This window comes from Hyaena hyaena, unplaced genomic scaffold, assembly GCF_003009895.1.
Source record: "Hyaena hyaena isolate Hyena2069 unplaced genomic scaffold, ASM300989v1 scaffold_551, whole genome shotgun sequence".
Taxonomy (NCBI): Eukaryota; Metazoa; Chordata; class Mammalia; order Carnivora; family Hyaenidae; genus Hyaena; species Hyaena hyaena.
In genome coordinates, this window is record NW_024081183.1 from 891,231 (window position 1) to 907,577 (window position 16,347).

General features: G+C 57.5%; 1 protein-coding gene across 1 annotated transcript in view; it reads left to right on the forward strand.

Moving 5' to 3' along the window:
• KCNQ4 (potassium voltage-gated channel subfamily Q member 4) overlaps window positions 1-16,347 on the forward strand; it is a 54,324-nt gene that overhangs the window by 24,579 nt on the left and 13,398 nt on the right. The window contains exons 2-9 of the mRNA XM_039255918.1: window positions 6,002-6,092; window positions 6,742-6,868; window positions 7,145-7,320; window positions 7,967-8,092; window positions 8,492-8,602; window positions 8,794-8,889; window positions 11,946-12,034; window positions 13,685-13,846. Coding sequence (XP_039111849.1) covers window positions 6,002-6,092; window positions 6,742-6,868; window positions 7,145-7,320; window positions 7,967-8,092; window positions 8,492-8,602; window positions 8,794-8,889; window positions 11,946-12,034; window positions 13,685-13,846 — 978 coding nt within the window. The remainder of the gene's footprint in view (window positions 1-6,001; window positions 6,093-6,741; window positions 6,869-7,144; window positions 7,321-7,966; window positions 8,093-8,491; window positions 8,603-8,793; window positions 8,890-11,945; window positions 12,035-13,684; window positions 13,847-16,347) is intronic.

Sequence of the window (16,347 nt, forward strand, 5' to 3'; positions counted from 1 at the left end):
CCCGCCTCCAGTCCATGCTCCACACTACCCCTGAGTGGTGGTCCTGGGGCACATCGCACACAGCGTCATTCCTCCCTTGAAAGGCTCCAATGGCTCCCCCTTGCCTTGAGGATAACATTCATAACGCCTTAGGGAGCACCCACTGGATCTGGCCCTCTGGTTTGTCCACTGCCCCTTCACTTCAGCCCTGCATCACCCAGAACTGCTGGGCCCCATGCCTCAGGTGCCCGCATATATCCTGCTTCCCCTGCTGGGGGCAGTGGCTGTCACCCCCTCGAGTCTTCACTGATCCCTCCATGTTGGCTCTGTGGAAGCTGTCTTAGGGTCCCCCCAACTCCCGTGGCATTCTATTATCCCCTTGTTCCATCCTATCACCGCTTGGTAATAGTTGTTAATTTCTTGGGGGGGGGGTTGGGTTATTCATTTCTGGCTTTACAATCAACCTGGCTGGGTATAGATAGCAAAGAACATTTCTTAAGTGAACGTGGCTCAGAGGTTAGAAGATAAACCCTTTTCTGCTGTGCGACCCCCACCTCCTATCCCCACCTCTTTAGCCTCCAAGCATCTGTCTCTCAGGGGACATCCCCAGAGAATCTGGAACTGAGCTCATGGCTGACCCTTTCCCTTCTACCCCTCTGATAGAGAGTCATAAGGCTGACGTCCCCTGCTTCATGTTACAGATGGGGAAACTGAGGCCCGGAGAGGTAGTATGGCTTGGTGGTCCAGGTGGACTTGGGTTTAGGTCCTGGTTTTATGACCTTTGGACAATCTAGTGTGCCTTTCTTTTTTTCCTTTTAAAGAACTGCTTTATTGAGCTATAATTCACATGCCGTAAAAATCTTCCCTTATAATTCATCATAGAGTGCCTTTCGGGGCCTATGTTTTCTCACTGATAAGCCTTGGGTGATTATGATCCTGCTCTCACGGGGTTGTTGTGAGGAGTAATTAAAAAACAAGCATGGGGAGGGCTTGGCCCAGTTTTTGGGGATCGCACAGTGAATTGGTGGTGATGTTGATGGTGGCATGAGACCCAGCTCCCCAGTAGGGCTTTCCTCACTACCTCTGCCCTGTGGCTGTCTCTGGGCAATGATTTCAGGAAGGTGGTGGGGGCAGGTGAGGCGGGGAAGGCAATAATTGCAGTTGTTAAAAAAGCCGTGAGTTGGCTAATAACCGAGTCCGCCACAAGCATGCCTACCAGCTGAGCCAGTGATTCTCAAAGTGTGGTTCCCGGAGGAGCAGCACTAGTATCACCAGGGAACTGTGTGGACATGCAAATCCTCAGGCCCGCCTCATACTCACATTCTAGGAGTGAAGCCCAGAAGTCAGTATCTTAACAAGTCCTCTGGGTGATTCTGACACCAGCTGTGGTTCGAGAACCACAGAAGTAAGCAAACCAGCTACCTATTCAGTCCCTAATCTCCTCGCTGCCCTCCTGAATGAGCGGGATAGTCACAGCATGGGGGTGGAGGTGTGGAAGGGCTGTGATGAGCCTCAGGATAAGCCCAGCCAGGGAGAGCCAGCCAGGCAGCACCCACCTGTCCCAGCCCTGCCTCCTGGGCTGGGCAAGGGAGGACACGGGCCCCAATCGCAGCCACACATGATGGGCAAAGGTGCTCCAGAAGGAGGCTGTCAGTCCTACCTCTCTGTTGGGGCAATTATAGATGGCCCAAGCCAGCCAGCTCCTGCATACCACCGATAATTCTAGACATAGAGAAACTGGGGTCCCACAGGGGGCCAGAGACCATCCTTAGTCCTTATTTGTTGCATGAATGAAACCACACGGTGGTTCTAGGAGACACAATGAGACTCTGGCTTAGGGCTCCTTCTCCCTGTCTCCTCTCTGCCTAATCTCCAGACAGTGATCGCCCTTCTGCTATCCCAAGAGTGGGTGTCTGTGTGAGGACCCCTCAGGAGGACCAACGTAGCCTGAGAGATCACACTGATTCACTGATTTGGAGCAAGTCTATCCCTCCTCCCTGGGCCCCATTTGTTCATCTGGAAGATGGGGATAATTATTCATTCGGGTGCCTTGATATTTTGGACAAAGATGTTCTTTATCAGATTTAGCATATCTGTTCCACTGTATTGAGCATCTAGGGTGGAGAGACTCCCATCCAGTGTATGAAGGCAGAGGAGGTGAAGTTCAGGGGCTTTTTAAACAGTCTACCACATGAAGTTGGTCAAGGTCAGAGACCTGCCTTCTCTTCCCTGAGGATACTGGGGGGGGGGGGGGGGGGGGGGGGGGGGGAGTGTCCAACAGGTCAGGGATGGATGTGCTTAGAGCTTTGGGACCCTTTTCAGTGGGCACAAATCGGGGGCTTTGGCAACATGGTGCTTTAATGTTTGTTTCATGTGAATTTCTGCTATTCATTTACTCAGTCTGTGAAAAAATAAAGCAGAGCAAGGAGAGAGAGAGTGGGGATGGGGCTATTATTTTGGAGAGGGGGTGGTTGGGGAAAGCCTCTCCAAAGAAGTGATGTTTGAACAGGGACCTGGATGAGTAAGGGAGCAATAAATAGGCAGAGGAAGCAACAAAGCAAGAGCAAAGCCTAGAGGTGGAAATAAGTTTGGTGTTCCAGAAACGGCGTGGAGGTCAGGATCATCATCGGGAGCGAAGGGATGGAGGTGGGGGAGGCGAGGGGATCCAGTCTGAGAGGTGGGGTGGGGGCTGGAGCTCACAGGGCCTTGCTGCACATGCGGAGGAGTTTAATGTTCACTCTCAAATGTGTTGGGAATTTGGAAGTCAGTAGACTGAGTCTGAGGACAGTGATGGCTTCCAGCTTTGCATTGTAGGAAGATCACCCCAGCTTCTTTGGAGAGAGCGGGCACAGTTGGGCCAGAGTAGAGGCAGGGAGGTCAGTCAGAGGCGAGGTGGTGGCAGCTTGGTCAGGGCGGTGAGCTGTGGACTGTGCAGGGATTTATTCTGAAGGTAGAGCCAATAGAAATTGCTGAAGGACAGGATGTGGAGGGTGAGGGAAAGGGAAAATCAAAGGCAACTCTTAGCTTTTGGCCTGAGCCCCTGGGCAGCAGGTGGTGCCATGAAGTGGGATGGGGAGATGGGAGGGGAACAGGATTCAAGGGCAAGCTGAATTTGGTTTTGAACATGTCTGGTCTGAGAAGCCACCAGACCTCTGAGAAGGGAAGCTGAGTAGACAGCTAGACATGTGAGCAGTACCCCTGGGGAGAGGCTGCCACCCCTGACTCCTGCAAGATGGCAAAGGCGGTTATGGCAAAGAGGTGGGGGCAGGACTGAAGGTGGCTCTTTCTCTGTATTTTTAAGGAAAGGCAATTAAAAATTCCCATTAGTTTGTTATTACCCTTGTTTATTCTCATAAAATATGAGAAAATGCAGAGAAGCAAAAAAGCAAAACAAAAGCCAAATCACTCTTAATCTAGCCACCCTGAGATAAGCCCTGCTGACTCTTGGTATGAATATAAAAAAATCTCTATATTTTATTTTTTATTTTGAGAGAGAAAGTGCATATGCACGGGGGAGGGGCAAAGAGAGAGAACCCCAAGCAGGGATCCTCCTCATTTTAAAAATGTAGATATTTTGGGGCCGCCTGGGTGACTCTTCAGTTGGGCGTCTGATTCTCTATTTTGGCTCAGGTCATGATCTCACAGTTCGTGAGTTCAAGCCCCGTGTCAGGCTCTGTGCTGACAGTGTGGAGCCTGCTTGGGATTCTCTTTCTCCCCCCCCCCCCCTTCTCTGCCTCTTCCCTGCTCACACTCTCTCAACATAAATAAACATTTAAAAATTTTTTAAAATTAAAATTGGGAGCACATGGCCCTTCAGGTTTTATAATCTGCTTTCACTTAGCCTACTGTGATGTGTCCATTTTATAGACATGTAACTACAGACATAGAAAGAACAGTGTTGAGAAAAATAAATCCCTGAAGGTCTCAGCAGGAAGCCCCTAGCGTGGCCCACTCACCTGAGGCTCTGACGTCAGCAGAGCCCTGGGAAGGAAGGATTTCTGTCCAGGGCTGGGGTGAAGGACCATCAAGATTTGGCTGCAGCCCTTCCCAGGAGAGGGGGCTGAATGAGATGACATCAGCGGGGTGTGTGGGGGGGACAGGCCCTCTGCCCCTGAGCCCTGGGTCAGCGGCCTTCCCCCTCCCTGGGGGATTGTGGCTGCTGCCTTTTCTGTGGTTAATTATTGAACACGAGGAGCCGGTGCTCTCCCCCCCGCCTCTGCCTGTGCCTTCTGTCTTCGCTGACTCAGCTCTCGCCGGGAACTGGCCAAGGAGGCCTCCTCCTCACCCATTCATTCAAAACCCTTTCCTGACATCTGCCACCTGCCTCCTCTACCCAGGAGCGGGTGCTGGGATGCAGCCCTAAGCCTGCCCTCCAAGCAGGCTGGGAGCCCCTGTCCAGGGAGGTAGATCCATGCCCTTCACAGGTCTATCTTCCCATCATCTCCCGCTGTGCAGATGTGGAGACCGGCTCAGGGAAGGGAGGGGACTGTACAAGCTGGCCCAGGATTTGAACCGAGGTCTCTCTGCCCCTGAGCCCATGCCCCTGGCGCCATGACACATGAACACAAATGAAGCCATATAGGAAGTTTCGTGGGCCACTACACTCAAGCAAGCGCCGGGAAGGGGCGCCCTGAAGAAGAAACAGTAGCGTGGAGGGCACCCCGGAGGCTTCCCAGAGCAGAGGGTGAGCAGAGACTCAGCAGGCTCCAACGCTGGGATGTTTCAGCGGCTCCAGCTGGGGAGACGCTGCGGCCCTTTGGGGAAGGCTGTGGGTCAGTTCATAAGGGTTGTGTTTCCCGAGACGCCCATGCCCCCACCCCGAAGTCTCTTCCGGGGCACCTGCGTGTCCGCCACATCCCCCTCCCAAAGAGGCGCGCTTCCGCTTCCGGGAGTCCAGCTTCCTCGTGTTGCCCCTGCACGTGATCACATACTGAGGCCGCCAGCCTCCCTCCTTGTGCCCTTTCCGCATCTTCCCATCCACTGGGAAGTGGGGAACCTCGGCTCTATTCTCACCTCTGTCCGGGACATACTGAGTGACCTTGGGGGAATCCTTTTCCCTGTCTGGGCCTCAGTTTCCTCATGTGTGCGATTGGCGTTGGGGGGAGAGTTGGATGAGCTGGGCTCTCTCTCGGCTTCCCACAGCCCTCAGGGGAGTTCCAGGCCTCCATGGGGCCCGGTTCCCCTTCCTACCCCACTGCATCCTTCCCTCCTTCCTTATCCTCAGTGCCCTTTCCTTTCATAGTTATCTCATTATTTAATTACTTAAGAGCCCACGACGGCAGAGGCAGTTGTCCCCATTCTGCAAATGAAATGATGCTCCTGCCAACCTTGAAGTTCATAGGGAACAGGGACCCTTCCCTCAGCTTCTCACCGTCCCTGGCCCCCCAGCCGACCTCTAGATACTTCTCTCTGTCTCTCTTTTTTTTTTTTTTAATAATTTTTTAAAATTTATTTTATTTCTAGGAGAGAGAGAGAGAGAGAGACAGCGTGAGCAGGGGAGGGTCAGAGAGAGAGGGAGTCACAGACTGAAACAGGCTCCAGGCTCTGAGCTGGCAGTCAGCACAGAGCCCGACGCAGGGCTCGAACCCACGAACCGCGAGATCATGACCTAAGGGAAAGTCGGTCGCTTAACCGACTAAGCCACCCAGGCGCCCCTAGATACTTCTCTTAAGAAGTAAGGGCGCCACTTGTGAATGGCTGAGCCTGGAGGCGCTTCCTGACTGTGGTGCCTTCAACCACCAGCCCAGACAGACCTGCGGCCCCCCACAGCGGGGTGACCACCTCCCTAGGCAGCAGCCTGCATGGAAGGGAACAGGGAGGCCTGTAAGGTGTCTGTGAGTTCAGCAGCCCAGACCCTGGGGCTTCTTCTCCCTTTGGTGCCTAGCACATTCTCATTCTGCCTTCCAGATAATTCTTCCCAAATAATGCTTCTCTCCTCCTGTGACGCCACGGCCCCCCGCCAGGGGCTCCTCCGCTGTCTTGTCTGTGCAGCAGTCTAACCCTCCCCGTGCTGCTATTGCAGATTTTTGCTGGTCTTCAGCTGCCTGGTGCTGTCCGTGCTGTCCACAATTCAGGAGCACCAGGAACTTGCCAACGAATGTCTCCTCATCTTGGTGAGTGCCAGGTCTGAGCGAGGCTGTGTAGGGTAGCACCTTGGTTCAGGGTAGAGGTAGAGAGAGGCTTCTCATCCTGTGGCTCAGAGAGTGGCTTGCTGTGCTGTGTTCCCTGAGTTGATGGCTGCCCCTCTCTGGACTTCGTCTCCTGCTTCATAGCAAGTGCCAAGGGACGCCCTGCCACAAAGCCAGGGCTGATGTTGGGCTCAGATAAGAGGTGAAAAAGCCCCACTCCTTCTCAGGACTCCAACCACTAACTCAACCCCTGGTGTGATTTTTTTTTCTCTCTCTCTAAACAGAAGCACCTTGGAAGTGGACAGCTGACAGCAAGCCACCCCTTATGTCACCCAGTCAGGGTTACTGAGTCTGGGATAGCTGGGAGGGGGAGGGCAGAGTGAAGGTCAGAAAAAGCCAGACAGCTGGTGGACAGGAAATGGAAGACAGACTTGGGCCTTTGGGTCTGTGGAAGAGGCCACGAGCCTTCTGGAACTCTCCTCGGGTCCAGCCAGGTGTAAGAACAGCCAGGAGAGGTGGTCTGAGGAACTCCTGGTACCCCTGACCCAAGGACCCCGGGCTGGGCCAGTACCTTGGGACCTGGGCCCTCGCTCCTGGAGGATGGAGCCGAGAACTCAGGCCCCTGGTCCCACAGGAATTCGTGATGATCGTGGTGTTTGGCCTGGAGTACATCATTCGCGTTTGGTCCGCGGGATGCTGCTGCCGCTACCGAGGATGGCAGGGCCGCTTCCGCTTTGCCAGAAAACCCTTCTGTGTCATCGGTAATAAGGCCTGCCCTGCCGTCGCCTGACCCCTGACCCCGAACCCCAGGGTTGACGCCCTGACGCCACCCCTGACCCAGACCCTGGCTGCTGGCAGAGATTCCACGGATGCTCCCGATCCTCCCCCGCCACGCCCCCACGCCCCTCCCACTTCCCTCCACCCCCCACCCCCCACCCACAGACCCAGGATTCCCCAGCCCCTACCGCGGTCCCGATGCACGGTGGGCGACTTGGCTCCCCAGCAAGGCTGTGACCTCGGCTGTCCCGCCCGTGCAGACTTCATCGTGTTCGTGGCCTCGGTGGCCGTCATCGCCGCGGGCACGCAGGGCAACATCTTCGCCACGTCCGCGCTGCGCAGCATGCGCTTCCTGCAGATCCTGCGCATGGTGCGCATGGACCGCCGCGGCGGCACCTGGAAGCTGCTGGGCTCCGTGGTCTACGCGCACAGCAAGGTGCGCTGGCGGGGCGTCTCCCGGGGCCGGGGCTGAGGGCAGACGCCGGAAGTGGCGGGGGCAGGGCCCGAGCCCAGCCCCCAGGGTAGGGGAGACTGTGGACCCGGCAGGGGCCAGGCCGCAGGGGAAGATCTTTGAGGCCAAAAGGTCCGGGTCTGCGGGGGGGAGGGGAGGAGGGCAGGTGCAGGCCAGGAGGCGGGGCTTGAGGGGCTAACTCGGAAGCTTCTGGGTTCGGGGAGTCTATGTGCACAGCAAAGTGGGGAGCTAGGCGGGGAGAGAGGGGAGGGACTAGATGTCTGGTGTGTGGAGTGTTGGGGGGCGGCGGGCCTGGGGACTGAAGTCTGAATGTGGAACCTGGAGGGGAAGTCAAGGGCGGGGCCGGGGGCGTACCCTGAGGCTCTGTGAGGGCCCGGCCATCGGGAAGGCGGGTCAGGGTCTCCCAGGAAGGAGGAGCTGGGAAAGACAGAGACGCCCCAGGCTCTGGGGAGTGGTGGGGAGCCTTAATCCCCCCTCCAGAACACCTCTCAGGGGCCATTCGGGGAACCTCCCACCCTCCCCCCTTTCCCAGGTAGGCACAGTGTTAGGCGCTTCCTTATTCCGCTCTGGCTCGGCCCTCCTAACATGTTCACCCTTGCTTCCCCCGCAGGAGCTCATCACCGCCTGGTACATTGGGTTCCTGGTGCTCATCTTCGCCTCCTTCCTGGTGTATCTGGCCGAGAAAGACGCCAACTCTGACTTCTCCTCCTATGCCGACTCGCTCTGGTGGGGGACGGTGCGTGAGGGTCTGTGCAGGTCTCCCTTTCTCCCTGGGACCTTCCCCTGTGTGACCACTGTGACCCTGACTCAGGGTAGAGTGGGCCTGTCTCTGTCCTCTCTGCTAAGGCTGGGGCCCCCTGTGACCAGCCCCTGTGTTAGTCCCCAACCTGCCCCAGTAGATCTGCTTGAGCTCCGTGTAGTTCCCCACACGGGAAGCCCTTGTGACCTTACCCCTGACCAGCATGGTGGAGGGATGGGGAGGGGTCCATCTATGCCCCTAACCAGCCCCTGTGAGCGGCCATAGGGCACCCCCCTCATGATCAGTCTCCCACCTGCCGGGCCCCAACGGGCCCCAACGAGCTCTTGCGGGTGGCTCCCGAGACCAGCCCTGAGGGTAAACTGTTTGTGTCCCCAGATCACACTGACAACCATTGGCTATGGTGACAAGACACCGCACACATGGCTGGGCAGGGTCCTGGCTGCCGGCTTCGCCTTACTAGGCATCTCCTTCTTTGCCTTGCCTGCCGTGAGTCCCCATCCACCTAGGGTCTCCCATCCTGGGGAGAGAGGTCCTGGGTGTAGAGCCTGCTAAGCCCCTATCCTGCATTTGCATGGATGGGAAGGGGACATCCCAGATGGGCAGTGATGGAGACCTTCTCTGCCTTCTGCTGTCCCTACCCCCCACATCCCCTTCCCCAACCACACCTATCCCCCTAGGGCATCCTTGGCTCTGGCTTCGCCCTTAAGGTGCAGGAGCAGCACCGGCAGAAGCACTTCGAGAAGAGGCGGATGCCTGCAGCTAACCTCATCCAGGTGCGAGACGCCAAGGAGGCATGACATGAGCTGGTGTGTCAACTCTATGCTGACCCAGGTGTCCCAGTTTTGCGATCTTGGCTCCACGTTGAGGCTCAGAGAGCAGATGTGACTCTTCTGGGGTCACGTGCCAAGTCAGTGGCAGAGCTGGGATGCTAACTGGATGCTAACTGGGACTACTAGAAACTTCCCTTACTCCTCGGGCCCAGTTCAGGACTCCCCAGAGCTGCCCCGCTGTCCAGCTCCAGCCCCAGCTCTAGATGGCCCGCAGTGGAGAGGGGCCTAGGGCCCCTTGTCCTGCTGCCCAAAGGTGCAGCCATCAGTAAGCCTGTGCTGCACCCGACTCTGGTTCCTTCCACAGGCACTCACACGATGAATGTTGTAGCTATAGACTGAGGTAAACACTTTGAAAGAAAGAAACAGTTCTCTGAAGAGTGTTTAACAGGGTCCTGGCCTGATCTGACCTTGAAGGGGGAACTCAGGGATGATGACCCAGGGAAATTGACACTTGAGTTGAGAGCTGGAGGACCAGTAGGAGTCAACTAGGTGTAGAGGTAAAGGGGGAGCATTCAATATAAGGAACAGCATGTGCAAAGGCCCTGTGGTGGAAGGGAGCATGGCGTGTTTGGTCAACTGGGAGGAAGCTAGGGAGGCTGGAACAGAAAGCTCAAGGAGGAAGGGTTTGGGTAAGTGGGTGAGGCCAGATCTGAGGGCCACGGGGAGGGGTTTCACATTTTCCTAAGAGCACTGAGGAACCACGGACAGGTATGAAGCAGGAAGAATGGGTGACAGGATCAGATTTGTGCTTCGAAGAGAGGTGAATGGATTGGAGGGTGACCCAGGTGCATGTGGGAGACGACAAGAGGCTCTGGCGACAGTGTGGGCAAGGCAGGGCGTTGGGCGACTCAGACTGGCATAGCAACAGACAAGATAGGAAGAAGTGGGCCGATTCTGCGTATTTAGGAGGTGAAATTAGTGGCCTCAGGAGTGAGGGAGGTGTGTGTGGGGGTGACTTCCAGGTTTCTGGCTTGCCCAGCTGGACGATCGATGGCCTTCCTCAGTGGAGGGGGACCCGATCTGGGACATGAGGGATATGAGTTGGGCTGGAGCTCGTGGAGTCTGACAATGTTGGGGGGGGGGGCAGCTGCGCGTGCGGGGGTGCAGCTGAATGGAGAGGGGCATGCAGGGCGGAGAAGGCTCGGAGCCATTGCACTACCACAGTAACGAAGCCCAGGGCACGGATGAGCTCACCCAGCAGGGAGAGGAAAGACGGAGGAGACAAGATGTCCAAAACTAAGCTTTTAGGAACCTCATCGGCCTTTAGTGACTGGGCCCGCAGAGAAGGACTGTGGGGGAGGAGGGGGATGAAACCCAGGAGCGTGTGGTCTCGGTTTCCCCCACTGTTCTGAAGCGTTCTGATAGGGCATGGGCTGAGGCGAGGTCCCCGATTTTATAGGACTCTGTGACTCAGCCCTGGCTTCTCTCTAGTGAGGGTGTGTGCAGGAGAAGCCCCTGCGGGAAGTAGTTCAGGGAATACTGGCACATCCCCGTTTGGCCTGCTCCCAGTGTGCCAGCCTCGAGCTCCCGCAGCCAAGTCTGACTCACCCCCACTTATCTCTCCTCCCCAGGGTAGAACCCCCTCCCCATCCCTGCTATCTCCGGCCACCAGCCCAGCCTTTCCTTCTCAGCCTCCCTTGGGGCACAATGGCCCTTGTCCCCTGGGAGCTGGCCTTCCAAGGGGCATTGTAGGGGCAGGCGGCTGGTGCTGTCCATGCCAAGAGACAGCTGGCATTGTGGTGCCCATAATTAATGAGACAGCTCTGGCAGCTGCTCCCCCAGCTCAAGCCAGGGGCCTAGGCAAGCAGGAAGTAAAAATATTCCTGTCCGAGGAGGTGCCTGGCCAGTGAGGTCAGCAGTGGGCAGTCCCTTTAAGGACAAGAGGCGCCCGAAGGGGGGGCATCCAGGGCTCAGTTATCCTTTGTCCACGCCTCCCTGCTCCCCCCATCACGCCACTCACAGCCTCTCTTTGGCTCTTCTCCTTACCTGGAGGGAGAGGGACAATCCTTCCTCTTGTCCAGCCCTCCTCCCTCCTGCTGCAGAGGAGATTCTGTGAGTCTGTGGATGCTGAGGGGGTTGGTAGGTGATGCTGTGACACTCTCTCCTTCCCTCCTCAACCCCGTGGGCAGTGAGCGACAGGCAGCTGCGGAAGATGGGGTGGACGCGTTATTAGCAATTATAACCCGCTCAGTCAGTATTTATTCCCCTAATCTTTGCAGAGCACCTATTATGTGCCAAAGGATACAGCAGTGACCAAGACACAGCTTAGAGTCTAGGGGGAGAGGAAGTCACTAACCAAGTACACAATGAATGGATGTTTACTAGCTGCGGGAATAGGAGGAAACAGGAGTGTTCGACAGGGGAGCCTGGTATTAAGCGCTTTCCATGTACCAGGCGCTGCACTTGGCATTTAAGAGACATTTGCCCTTTTAGTCCTCATAACACCCTGTTAGGTAAGGAGTGGTATATTCAGTTTACAGATGAGGAAACGGGGGTTCAGCTGCTTTTCTTCATTTGTCCATGCCAGTAAGGGGTGAAGCCGGGACCAGACAGCCACATCTGCCGGGCCACACCGGCTCACCGCCTTGGGGAAGTCTGTCGGGCCCTGCTGGTGGCTGTGGAATTGGAGCTGAGTCTCCGTCAGCTGACCCAAGGACTGGGTTCCTTGGAGGGCAGAGGGCCGGTGAGGGGCTGAGAGGCTTACCTGATGCCTGTGCCTTGTTCTCCCCCCCCCCCCCCCCCCCACCTCCCCCTCCTTTAATGTATAGAAAGAACATGAGCATTGTACTCCACCGACAGACCTGGGTCCTACCTGACGGCCACCTGGTACTACTATGACAGCATCCTCCCATCGTTCNCTGAGTCTCCGTCAGCTGACCCAAGGACTGGGTTCCTTGGAGGGCAGAGGGCCGGTGAGGGGCTGAGAGGCTTACCTGATGCCTGTGCCTTGTTCCCCCCCCCCCCCCCGCCCCCACCTTCCTCTCCTTTAATACGACCAGGCTGCGTGGCGCCTGTACTCCACCGACACGAGCCGGGCCTACCTGACGGCCACCTGGTACTACTATGACAGCATCCTCCCATCGTTCAGGTAGGCCCTGCCCCCGGGGGAAATGGGCGGGTGTGGGCTGGCCATGACTAGTGGCTGGGACAGAGCCTTGGAGAGTGGGAAAGGGGTGAGGGCTCCCAGAGGACTTACTGGGCTGGCTCTGCGAATCCAATGTAACGCAGAGCCCAGAGTGTCTTCCCTCGCACTCTGCTCTACCCCAGGGAGGCGCTGGACACTGGGCGCAGGGCGAGCGACGGAGCCCTGCCCCGTGGGGCTGCACCCCGGCTGGCAGTCCGCATGCTGACCCACATGCTGCCGTTCAGGGCGGTGGACAGCCAGCTCCTCTCCCCTCTGAGCTGAGGGTAGGGTTAGCCCTTGCCGGCCGGGCACACTGCGGCTGGGTAGAGGAAGGGTGGTATGGGCAAGAACACGTGTGCCAGAGCAGGGTGCAGGCACACCCCTAGCACCCCTGTGTGTGAATATGTCCCTATTTTTACTGGCCCAGCAGTGGGCTTGTCCCACCGGCCCAGGCCAGGGTAGGATTGCACCCGGGGGTGGCTCCGCGAAGAAGGTTATTAGTAGCCATCGCCGAGGTTTGTGTGGCCAGGTGCCTGGCCAGGCCCTTGGGCAGGAGTGGGGACCACGGAATGTGGCTCAGTCCCGCGGGCAGGCGGGCATCAAGCACAAGGCTGGGCTAGGCTGCTGTGCTCAGCGCTCCTGCGGGCGGCGGCTGTATCCTTGTTAGTCTCCAAGAGCAGCTGTTGCGTGATTCTACTCACCCCTCCTCCCCCTCCCCGCTCCTCCTGCCTCCAGGGGCTTCCTAAGGGAGGAACGGGAGAGAAGGGGCTGGGAAGGGGGCCTCCCAGAATCACACTGGGTCGCCCCTGCATCTCCGCTTGACAGAGGCAAGCTCCCACCTCAGACACCGGGGTCGTAGAAGGAGCCTCCCTTTCCAGGGGTAGCCTTGGGGGGCGGGGCAGGGGCTGGTTTGTTAGAAATATGATGTATGTGAGGGGGAGGGAAGATTTGGGAGTAGAATTGGGCCCGCCAGCAAGAGGAACAAAGGTTGGTTTGGAGATTCTAGGTCCATGGGCCTCCTGCTCCTTGGAGCTCAGTTTCCCCATCCATACAATGGGAAGGCACAGGGGAGATGTCCTCCTTGGCTTATGGAAACAGGAAATAGCCTGGAGGGTCAGGAAGAAGCTGAGCCCCAATCTAGTCTCCAAGAACACAGTGGCAGGAGTGGGAAGCTGGGCTAGCCACCCTATCAAATCTCTCTCCCGAGACTCAGTTTCCCCCTACAATCCAGTTGGGTCTAGAGGGTGAGGGTTTCAGGGCTGCCGCTGGCCTCCAGGGAGGCACAGCTTCATGTCTGGGCACTCTGCTTGATGGGCTGAGAATGGGCCAGATTTGAGCTTCCACTTGGCCACCTTCTGAGGGTGCCCTCACATTGTGCCCAGCCTGCAAAACCGTACTTGGCAGCCCTGAGGATTTCCCAAGAACCGTGTGCAGAAAGGGAGGGAGGGAGGCTAGTCTGTCCCACCTGCGACCCTGCCTGTTCTGGCTTGGGGTGTTTGCTGAGCACCTCTAGAGGCAGAGCCTGGCAGGATCTGCGCTCTGGAGCTCGGCGCCCACCAGGTGAGAGGGCGGTGCCACGGCCCTGCCCGCCGCTGACGGCGCCCTCTCCTGCAGAGAGCTGGCCCTCTTGTTTGAGCACGTGCAACGGGCCCGCAACGGGGGCCTACGGCCCCTGGAGGTGCGGCGGGCGCCGGTACCCGATGGAGCACCCTCCCGTTACCCGCCCGTTGCCACCTGCCACCGGCCGGGCAGCGCCTCCTTCTGCCCTGGGGAAAGGTAGGGGCCCCCCGGGGCCGCCACCTCCTCTTGCTTCTCCTCTTCCTCTTCCATTCTTTGTCTCATCCTCTCTCAGACCTGCCTGCAGCCACCATGTGGGTGTCTGGGCCTGTTCTGGGGGCTCCCCCGGCTTCGTCATGAGGCCGCATGGCCTGACAGGTACAGACGGAAAGCCTCTCTGCCGAGGCCAGGCTGGACTCACCTGTTTGTCACCTGGGGCTCTAAGGGTCTGAGTGGGGGAGCTCTCCGCACTGTCCTTGCCCAGCACCTCCTCCATTCATTCCATTGTCCTCTTTCTTTCTCTGTTTCCGCGTCCCCCTCACTCTTCCATCCCTGCACCCCCATCCCTCCTGGGCAGCTGGAGAGAGGAGGAGGCCGCGGGCCACAGGTGCTTACGGCTCAGGTAATCGTGGGCCCCTTTCTGGGGCATGAGGGCAAGGGATCTCCCTCCCCCTCTCCCCCTCCCCCCCAGCATGTTCCTCTAGAAGGGGCTTGGCCCTGGACTTGACCCTCGGGAATGAGGAGCCAGCTGCAGAGAGAGCTCTGTGACTAAGAACCGCGCTAGGATCTGCGTAACCAGTGACTAATGCTCTTGTCTTGTGCAGCCCTCGTCCACAGCTTGGCTAATCCCAGAGGGTCCTCTTGGGATGCTCCCACAATGCCTTTCTTCCTTACTGAGGGACATTTTGCTGCTCCTAACAGTCTCTTTCCCCTTGACCTGTCTCTCCGGAGCCTTTGCGTCCTGAAAGAAGAACAAAGAAAGAACAGCGCTTACCCCCACATAAACGTTCAGAGTAGCGGAGTTTCAGGCGTTTTTGGATAAGGGAAGCTCACTAACTCACAGTATGGGAAAGGGGCTGCTACCGTAGAGGTATAGCTTTGAGATCAAGGATCCAAGCCCCCCCCTCATTCCTCCCCTGCCCCCTACCCATCTCTTTCTTTTGTTTCATCTTCACACGTCATCCCAGGTCAGCCAGGCAGACATCTGGGCGTTGGGGCGCAGTTGTGATTCTGAGCCCTGGGCTCAGAACAAGGGAGGGGACAAGAAGCCAGCCGCTCAGCGATCAGGAGAAGGTGGCATGATGAGAGTTCATCCCTGCTACCTGACACCTGACGCTGTGTGTCCTTGAGAAAGTCATTGAGTGACTCTGGGCCTCTGGGTCCTAGGCAGAACAGCAGCAATGTTTAGGATGATCAGGGGCTCTGGGTTTCTGGACTTAAAAAGCCTGAGGAACAGGGAGGAGGGGGTGCTCGTGCAAAGGATGCTGGGAACAGCATTTCTTCCCTGTTCTCAGTGGGAGCGTTTCTGGCCAGGGGTGAACAGGAAGCAGGGGGTGTCCTCCAGGTCAGGGGCTAGAGGGAGGGGAAGCATGACTGGCCAGACCAGGCTGGGAGCTCCGTGGAAGAGAGTGCATGGTGCGGCCCTAGTCAGAGTCTCTTGTCTCTGCCTGACGGCCCTTCACTGTTCTCCCCCACCCCATCCAACCACAGCTTATGCGTAAGACTCAAAAGTGGTGGTCTTTGAGCAGCCCTGCCCAGGGCCTGAGCCAGTGCTCTCTGGAGGGTGCGGTTTGCTCTGGACTAACCTGGAGCACAGCATCTCTCCCTCCCACCGCTGCTTCCAGGCTCTGGGGCCCCCAAAGCCTCGGACCAGATGACTGCTAGGGGCGTGCCCATCACTAACTCCCAGCCTTGTGTCTGTCTACCCTGGAGTGTCTGTGCGGCCGGGGCTCATGGTGATGGTGGTGGAGTGTCCCTTCTTCCCAGGGACCCCAGGGGTTTGAGCTGTGACTTCTAGGCTCAGGCCAAATGGGCACACCCTCTCTGTTGGCTGTCTGGGCGTATGGGGTGGGTGCTCCAGACAGGACCCCCCTCTCCACACGCACATACACATATACACACCTCCTGGTTGGCCATACCCTTAGTGGTGCTTGTGGATGGACCCAGGCTGAGCACGGTCCTGGGGTACAGGAGCTGGACTTCCTGGGGGATGGCACTGCCAGGGTCAGCACCTCCTCTCTTTGAGGTTTCTTGATGAGGCGCTAAGATGGTGTTTCCCAAGGCATGGTCCACTGACTTCTTAAATCAGCACCTGTGGGGGGTTTGTTCAAAATGCAGATACCCGGGCCGTCTTCCCGAACCCACAGAACGAGAGAGACTCGCTGGAGAAGAGGCACAGAATTCTGCATATTTAACAGGCTCCCCAGGAGATCCTTACGCAGAGCTTGAGAATCTCTGTCTGCATCCTGGGGCTGCGGTCTGGAGGATGATTTGGGTGGGGGTTCTTCTCTCCCAGCAGCCACAGGAAGCCAGCCCCATCCTGGCAGCCCCCCATGCTCTGCCCACGTGCCCCCTCCCCACTAACCTGTTTGTGTCTTGTTCTCAACTTCCAGCCAGATGTTTAGTAATAAACGGAGTTTCTTTCGGATCCACGCCAGCTGGAGACCGAGGTACCCCCTCGCCTGCTCCTCCTGTCCCCACTCCTCCTTGCCCCACCCAGT